The sequence below is a fragment of the Coregonus clupeaformis genome, chromosome 20 (assembly GCF_020615455.1).
Source record: "Coregonus clupeaformis isolate EN_2021a chromosome 20, ASM2061545v1, whole genome shotgun sequence".
Taxonomy (NCBI): Eukaryota; Metazoa; Chordata; class Actinopteri; order Salmoniformes; family Salmonidae; genus Coregonus; species Coregonus clupeaformis.
In genome coordinates this window covers 38,483,046-38,491,988 of record NC_059211.1, presented here as the reverse complement: position 1 = coordinate 38,491,988, position 8,943 = coordinate 38,483,046, and the positions used below count along the sequence as shown (strand labels likewise).

At 44.0% G+C, this 8,943-nt stretch overlaps 1 protein-coding gene across 2 annotated transcripts; it reads right to left on the bottom strand.

Moving 5' to 3' along the window:
- Window positions 1-2,646: 2,646 nt before the first annotated feature.
- On the bottom strand, window positions 2,647-5,994 carry LOC121532682. 2 transcript variants are annotated; one of them, XM_041838463.1, is made up of 6 exons: window positions 5,783-5,994; window positions 4,625-4,663; window positions 4,255-4,554; window positions 3,362-4,072; window positions 3,020-3,243; window positions 2,647-2,895 (listed from the first exon to the last, which is right to left on the bottom strand). In XM_041838463.1, exons 1-4 carry the CDS (start codon window positions 5,811-5,813, stop codon window positions 3,756-3,758), a joined length of 687 nt encoding a protein of 228 aa, XP_041694397.1. In that variant the 5' UTR covers window positions 5,814-5,994; the 3' UTR covers window positions 2,647-2,895; window positions 3,020-3,243; window positions 3,362-3,755. The 2 variants fall into 2 exon arrangements, with proteins under 2 accessions (XP_041694397.1, XP_041694398.1); XM_041838464.1 differs by having other exon boundaries at window positions 4,255-4,512.
- Between the last annotated feature and the right edge of the window lie 2,949 nt (window positions 5,995-8,943).

Below are 8,943 nucleotides of genomic sequence, written 5' to 3'. Positions count from 1 at the left end.
CCGCAGGGCCAGACGGATTACCAGGACGTGTACTCCGAGCATGTGCTGACCAACTGGCAAGTGTCTTCACTGACATTTTCAACATGTCCCTGACTGAGTCTGTAATACCAACATGTTTCAAGCAGACCACCATAGTCCCCGTGCCCAAGGACTCTAAGATAACCTGCCTAAATGACTACCAACCCGTAGCACTGACGTCTGTAGCCATGAAGTGCTTTGAAAGGCTGGTCATGGCTCACATCAACACCATCATTCCAGAAACCCTAGACCCACTCCAATTTGCATACCGCCCCAACAGATCCACAGATGATGCAATCTCTATCGCACTCCACACTGCCCTTTCCCACCTGGACAAGAGGAACACCTACATGAGAATGCTATTCATTGACTACAGCTCAGCATTCAACACCATAGTGCCCTCTAAGCTCATCACTAAGCTAAGGATCCTGGGACTAAACACCTCCCTCTGCAACTGGATCCTGGACTTCCTGACGGGCCGCCCCCAGGTGATAAGGGTAGGTAACAACACATCTGCCACACTGATCCTCAACACGGGGGCCCCTCAGGGGTGCGTGCTCAGTCCCCTCCTGTACTCTCTGTTCACCCATGACTGCATGGCCAGGCACGACTCCAACACCATCATTAAGTTTGCCGACGACACAACAGTGGTAGGCCTGATCACCGACAACGATGAGACAGCCTATAGGGAGGAGGTCAGAGATCTGGCCGTGTGGTGCCAGGACAACAACCTCTCCCTCAACGTGACCAAGACAAAGGAGATGATTGTGGACTACAGGAAAAAAAAAGAGGACTGAGCACGCCCCCATTCTCATCGACGGGGCTGTAGTGGAACAGGTTGAGAGCTTCAAGTTCCTTGGTGTCCACATCACCAACGAACTATCATGGTCCAAACACACCAAGACAGTCGTGAAGAGGGCACGACAAAGCCTATTCCCCCTCAGGAGACTAAAAAGATTTGGCATGGGTCCTCAGATCCTCAAAAAATTATACAGCTGCACCATCGAGAGCATCCTGACTGGTTGCATCACCGCCTGGTATGGCAACTGCTTGGCCTCCGACCGCAAGGCACTACAGAGGGTAGTGCGTACGGCCCAGTACATCACTGGGGCAAAGCTTCCTGCCATCCAGGACCTCTATACCAGGCGGTGTCAGAGGAAGGCCCTCAAAATTGTCAAAGACTCCAGCCACCCTAGTCATAGACTGTTCTCTCTCGCTACCGCACGGCAAGCGGTACCGGAGTGCCAAGTCTAGGTCCAAAAGACTTCTCAACAGCTTCTACCCCCAAGCCATAAGACTCCTGAACAGCTAATCATGGCTACCCGGACTATTTGCATTGCCCCCCACCCCATCCTTTTTACGCTGCTGCTACTCTGTTAAGTATTTATGCATAGTCACTTTAACTCTACCCACATGTACATATTACCTCAACTACCTCAACTAGCTGGTGCCCCCGCACATTGACTCTGCAACGGTACCCCCCTGTATATATAGCCTCCCTACTGTCACTTTATTTTACTTCTGCTCTTTTTTTTCTCAACACTTTTTTTGTTGTTGTTTTATTCTTACTTTTTTTGTTTTAAATAAATGCACTGTTGGTTAAGGGCTGTAAGTAAGCATTTCACTGTAATGTCTGCACCTGTTGTATTCGGCGCATGTGACCAATAAAATTTGATTTGATTTGATTTGATTTGACAGAGCTCCAGAGTTCCTCTGTGGAGATGGGGAACCTTCCAGAAGGACAACCATCTCTGCAGCACTCCACCAATCAGCCACTCCTCAGTAAAAGGTACATGACAGCCTGCTTGGAGTTTGCCAAAAGGCACCTAAAGACTCTCAGACCATGAGAAACAAGATTCTCTGTCAATCTGATGAAACCAAGATTTAACTCTTTGGCCTGAATGCCAAGTGTCACTTCTGGAGGTAACCTGGCACCATCCCTACGGTGAAGCATGGTGGTGGCAGCATCATGCTGTGGGGATGTTTTTCAGCGGCAGGTACTGGGAGACTAGTCAGAATCGAGGGAAAGATGAACGGAGCAAAGTACAGAGAGATCCTTGATGAAAACCTGCTCCAGAGTGCTCAGGACCTCAGACTGAGGTGAAGGGTCACCTTCCAACAGGACAACGACCCTAAGCACACAGCCAAGATAGAATATATAATTATTTCTGCAGTAAGACTATTTCACACCTGTTTCTATTTTCTAATTCTCAAGCAGCCAAATGAAAACCTATTCATAAGCAGAGAGGTACAGAAACGGCATAACTGAGGCTCATCAGTAGTTCAACTACAGGTGTAACATGAAGGTGAAGTGACTTTAATGATACAGATGGAAAAATTGTACTTGTACACAATAGTTTCTTAAGTCATACTGTACATCTTTTTATTGCTTCATTTGACCAGATATAAGAAAAACTATTGTGAGAAACAGAAACAGTGAGAAACAGATACAAAGGATAAGTAATATATTTGTACCAGAGGAGGCTTGTGGGAGGAGCTATAGGAGGACAGGCTCATTGTAATGGCTGGAATGGAATAAATGGAACGGTATCAAACACATCAAACATACGGAAACCACGTGTGACTCCGTTCCATTTATTCCACTTATGCCATTACAATGAGCCTGTCCTCCTATAGCTTCTCCCACCAGCCTGCTCTGGTATGTTCTGTATAGTGTAAAGCACTCTAGTCTCTGGTTTGAGTGATTGAGTTTAGCTGGCAGTTGCGGGGTACTGCTGCTTGTCCAACAGGTTGGCCATCTCCATCCAGGGCAGGTCCCACTGTACCTCAGTCACATCCTGCTTGGTCTGGGGTGCCTCTCCTGGGGGTGGCCCTTCTTTGGAGGAGAAACAGCTGCCGGTGCACCACATACGCAACCTTGAACCCAATAACAGGCTGGTTAGTGACACATACAGTGTTTACTGCCTACTACAGATTGTTTTTATGTCCATTGAATGTGTTTAGTAAACAGAGATATTTGTTGAAGATAATGACTACTAACCTGTGGTGACGAACCAGTAACATAACAACAGGAATAAGCAACAGGATAACCACAATGCAACAGGACAGCAACACCCATATCCAGGTACCTGAATGGGGAAAAGCTTGAAACCATATAAATTGTGTGTGTGTTAGAGGAGGGGGGTTGAGGTGGTTCAAGGGTTATATGTGTAGACACTGTACCTTCAGAGGACAATGTCTTTCTATCTTCTGAGGTTGAGTTCCCTAAAATAAAGGCATCAAACATCAATGCAATGTCAAATGAAGTTAATCTGTATTTCAAGAAGTATTGGGAGGCAGTAAAATATTTGGGCCGAAGTCGTGCCCAACCGTTTGGTCTTACTTCTCACAGACAGCCAACTCTCTGGGCTCTCCAACTTCTCCTCAGGTTCAGCACACTTGTAGAAGCCCTCGTCTGCACTAGTCACATTGTCAATGGTTATCTCTGTGACATTCAGAGAAACAACCTCTACTCCGTCTTTGTAGAAGGTGGTCCGGTTAGGTTTGCGGAACCAGTACCGGCAGTGCAGAGTCACCTGATCTCCCTCTGTGACAGGGTGAGCAGGGCCCACAATGATCATGGAACCATCTGTGAGACACAAGAGAAGACACTAGACCATAGACCATTACATATAGTGCATCTTACTTGCTTTCTTATGCATAATCTCCATTTCCACAGGCACATGGCATTATTTCCCCTCAACCACATGATCACAATGCTGCTAATGTATCAATCATCAGTGATACAGATATGGCTCACAGCTCACTGTGATGTTGACCGTGTTGCTGCGCCATTTGCCTTTCTCACACCAGTACAACCCACTGTAGAGAGAGGAGAGGCTGCATGCTCCAGGAACCTCCTTCCAGAAAGTGCCCGCTAGTGTCTGACACCCAGACCTAACTCCAAAGTCAGTGAGCTGCCACAGTGTCCAGTCTGTGGAGTTACTCTCTGTGGAGTTGCTCTCAGACACAGCAGGGCACTGGAGAGAGAAGCGCTCCCCTTGGAAGTGCTGTCGGCTGCTGGGGATCACTGCCAAAGAGGGTGGGGTAAGCTCTGCGAGAGAGATTGGGGCAACAAGAGGGGGTGACATTTTCAGGATTACTCACTCTACTAATGTCATAACACCAAATGGCAAATCATTTTTGATGCGGTTATCTGTGCATTGATACCAATAGCAGTAAGCATATTGCATTCAACCAATCAGTGAACAGTGATTAGACTGAAGGTTGTCTCACCTGACACAGTCAGATGGGCGGGGTCACTGAGTAAGGGTGTGGCTGAGCCATTTCGCTTAGCCTGGCACCAGTAGCTACCACCGTCAGCCTTGGCAACCACAGTGATGGAGTAACTGTCACCACTGATAATGTGTCTAGCGTTTGGGGTCACAAGTTTGTGAGGTGTGTGTCTGAACCAGTGATAGGTCCAGGAACAGTTAGCGCCTGCTTCCACACTGCATCTCAGGGCCACAGAATCCCTTAAGTAGATGGTTGATCCTGGGGGCCAAACAGACACAAACGCTCTGAGATTGGGAGACCCTAGAGAAAGAGGGAAGCTCATTATTTATGGACATTTCTGTATGTGTATATGAGTGTGTGTGTGTTTTACCTTTAGAGTCTGTAGTCTGGATCATCAATGCTGTTAGACCTGAAACAAAAAAAAGGATAATTGATCAATGTGATCAGAAGTTAACTCTGTTTACTATTCCGGAGGAGGAAATAGAGCAGTAACAACATTACTGTATATACACTCAGTGGGCAGAGGAATGTGAAAAAGTCTCTAATGAGACTGTAGATGGATATCATCCCCATGGGGGTAGGAGGAATGTACACGCATGTCCTTTCCTGCCATTTCTGATCCTTTCCTTCACAACAAGACCACTCAACCTCCAATCATGGTCATGGAGCTTAGGGCATGAATAATACAAGAGTAGATAGCACTCAAATAAACCCACCTAAACATGCTCTCTTAGGAGTGACATTTTACCCCATTCCTCTCACATTCAACTAATAGGCTACACTAAACATATAAAAAATGTAGCCTATGCAGAGTGCACTGCAATTAATACAAATTCAGACAGTGTTATATCATCATGCACATTATCAATGGCTATAATTGACCATTGAAATGTACAGTGGTGGAAAAAGTATCCAATTGTGATACTTGAGTAAAAGTATAGATACCTTAATAGAAAGTTACTCAAGTAAAAGTAAAAGTCACCCAGTAAAATACTACTTGAGTAAAAGTCTAAAAGTATTTGGTTCTAAATATACTTAAGTATCAAAAGTAAATGTATAAATAATTTCAATTTCCTTATATTAAGCAAAGCAGACGGCACCATTTTCTTGTTTTTAAAATTGACGGATAGCCATGGGCACAGTCCAACAGTCAGACATCATTTACGAATTATGCATTTGTGTTTAGTTAGTTTGCCAGATCAGAGGCAGTAGGGTTGACCACGTGTTCTCTTGATAAGTGTATGAATTGGACAATTTTCCTTTCCTGCCAAGCATTCAAAATGTAACGAGTACCTTTGGTTGTCAGGGACAATGTATGGAGTAAAAAGTACATTATTTTCTTTAGGAATGTAGTGAAGTAAAAGTTATCCAAAAAATACATAGTAAAGTACAGATACCCCCAAAAAGCTACTTAAGTAGTAATTTAAAGTATTTTGACTTAAGTACTTTACTCCAATGGAAATGTATATGAACAATTAAGACAATTCTAATTAGTCAATGAGGAAATAAAAAATGTAGAGGAGCTCACCCAGTATGACATAGACGGAGAGGGAGTTCATTCTATCCGGAGTAGAATTACTGTGGTACACAATCAAAACCCTGTCAAATCTCTTTCTCACTCTATCAAACAGACATACAAATACAAGTATCACAGAGATATCTTGCTAACTCACTGTCACACATGCCATATCAGAATTGTCCAAGGGTTGCAGTCTTTAAATGGGAAAAAAGGTAACTCATTTGGAGGTAAAGCCTAAATGGGGATTTAGGGTGGGACAGTAAAAATCTAGAAAGACAGAAAACAGTTATGAGAGGGGATGAGGAGGAGCTATTGGACTACCCATCATAATCATCACCCAGCATCTTGCTGGGGACTCGGGGGCAAACATTTCCTCCACTTCCGCCTGTGCCATGGCAATACAGTCACAACTACTACTTACAATGAGGTACATAAGAGTAGAACAAGGGTAAAACTGGTTAATACTCTCTGTAAGTACTGTTTTACATTTCTGGAGCCTTATTTCATTTCATACATTTAGAGTCGATGTCTACGCCCCCACGGAAATCGAATTAGTATAATAAAACAATTCCCATCAAAATCCGTCTGTTTAAGCTAGAGATATTAAAAAATGTTTGCATTAGATGCGTCTCAATCCACTGAGGTCAGCCTTCCACATTTGCAGGGGAAGGTGGCAGAGCTATAGTGGTGTTTGTCAGACCAGGAGACCCGAAAATCGGTCTTCTCACAAAACAGTGTAAGGGCTACCCCACCATCGAAAGATGAGACTCTCAGGAACACGTACATGTCGTTTGTTTTGCTCTAAGACGCCCACAAGCCTCATAGACTCGTCTAAAGTTAACCCGGTACCAGTTTAAAAAACGAATGTAAGTATACACTGAGTGTACAAAACATTAGGAACACCTGTTCTTTACATGACATAGACTGACCAGGTGAATCCAGGAGAAAGCTATCCCTTTTTGATGTCACCTGTTAAATCCACTTCAATCAGTGTAGATGAAGGGAAGGAGACTGGGGTGTAATAAATAATCATAACATTGACAAAAATGTGACAACATACAATATGTTTAAGTACTTGTGACAATAAATAAAGGACAGCACGTTACACGTGCACAGCTTGATGATGTTGATGGCTGTCGATAGCATGAATCCTTAAGAACTCTGTATTGGCATGGGCTAATGTGCCCATTACATCTCGATTATACTACCTAGCTCACATATACAGCAATCATACATACAAAAGTGCATCACAGGAAGCCCCCAATATCTAACAGGTACCACACACATACAGTACCAGTCAAAAGTTTGGACACACCTACTCATTCCAGGGTTTTTCTCTATTTTTACTATTATTCTACATTGTAGAATAATAGTGAAGACATCAAAACTATGAAATAACACATATGGAATCATGTAGTAACCAAAAAAGTGTTAAACAAATCAAAATATATTTTAAATTTGAGATTCTTCAAAGTAGCCACCCTTTGCCTTGATGACAGCTTTGCACACTCTTGGCATTCTCTCAACCAGCTTCATGAGATAGTCACCTGGAATGCATTTAAATTAACAGGTGCCTTGTTAAAAGTTAATTTGTAGAATTTATTTCCTTCTTAATGCATTTGAGCCAATCAGTTGTGTTGTGGCAAGGTAAGGGTGGTATACAGAAGATAGCCCTATTTGGTCAAAGACCAAGTCCATATTATGGTAAGAACAGCTCAAATAAGCAAAGAGAAACGACAGTCCATCATTACTTTAAGACATGAAAATATCAATAACTTTGAAAGTTTCTTCAAGTGCAGTCGCAAAAACCATCAAGCGTTATGATGAAACTGGCTCCTATGAGGACCGCCACAGGAAAGGAAGACCAAGAATTACCTCTGCTGCAGAGGATAAGTTCATTATAGTTAACTGCACCTCAGATTGCAGCAAAAAATAAATGCTTCACAGAGTTCAAGTAACAGACACTCTCAACATCAACTGTTCAGAGGAGACTGTGTGAATCAGGCCTTCATGGTCGAATTGCTGCAAAGAAACCACTACTAAAGGACACCAATGAGAAGAGCCTTGCTTGGGCCAAGAAACAGCAATGGACATTATACTGGTGGAAATCTGTCCTTTGGTCTGATGAGTCCAAATTGGAGATTTTTGGTTCCAACCGTCGTGTCCTTGTGAGACGCAGAGTAGGTGAACGGATGATCTCTGCATGTGTGGTTCCCACCGTGAAGCATGGAGGAGGCTGTGTGGGGGGGCTTTGCTGGTGACACTGTCAGTGATTTATTTAGAATTCAAGGCACACCTAACCAGCATGGCTACCACAGCATTCTGTAGCAATAAGCCATCCCATCTGGTTTGCGCTTAGTGGGACTATCATTTGTTTTTCAACAGGACAATGACCCAAAACACACATCCAGGCTGTGTAAGGGCTATTTGACAAATGCAAAAACAGGTTGTTCGAATATTTTGCAAATAAAAAAATTAATGAAATATCACATTTACATAAGTATTCAGAACCTTTACTCAGTACTTTGTTGAATCACCTTTGACAGCGATTACAAGCTTGGCACACCTATATTTGGAGAGTTTATCCCATTCTTCTCTGCAGTTCCTCTCAAGCTCTGTCAGGTTGGATGGGGAGCATCGCTGTACAGCTATTTTCAGGTCTCTCCAGAGATGTTAGATCGGGTTCAAGTCTGGTCTCTGGCTGGGCCACTCAAGGACATTCAGAGGTTTGTCCCGAAGCCACTCCTGCGTTGTATTGGCTGTGTGCTTAGGGCTGTTGTCCTATTGGAAGGTGAACCTTCGCCCCAGTCTGAGGTCCTGAGCGCTCTGGAGCAGGTTTTCATCAAGGATCTCTCTGTACTTTGCTCCGTTCATCTTTCCCTCGATCCTGACTAGTCTCCCAGTCCCTTCCGCTGATAAACATCCCTACAGCATGATGCTGCCACCACCCTGCTTCACCGTAGGGATGGTGCCAGATTTCCTCCAGACGTGATGCTTGGCATTCAGGCCAAAGAGTTCAATCTTAGTTTCATCAGACCTGAGAATCTTGTTTCTCATGGTCTGAGAGTCTTTAGGTGCCTTTTGGCAAACTCCAAGCGGGCTGTCATGTACCTTTTACTGAGGAGTGGCTGATTGGTGGAGGGCTGCAGAGATGGTTGTCCTTCTGGAAG

Excerpts from the sequence above, each read along its gene's own strand:
- LOC121532682 (XM_041838463.1), bottom strand. The coding sequence starts at position 5,813 with ATGAACTCCCTCTCCGTCTATGTCATACTGG. Across the intron at positions 4,664-5,782 it reads CTCCGTCTATGTCATACTGG|GTCTAACAGCATTGATGATC; the intron begins GTGAGCTCCTCT and ends TTTTTGTTTCAG. Across the intron at positions 4,073-4,254 it reads CGCCCATCTGACTGTGTCAG|AGCTTACCCCACCCTCTTTG; the intron begins GTGAGACAACCT and ends TCTCTCTCGCAG.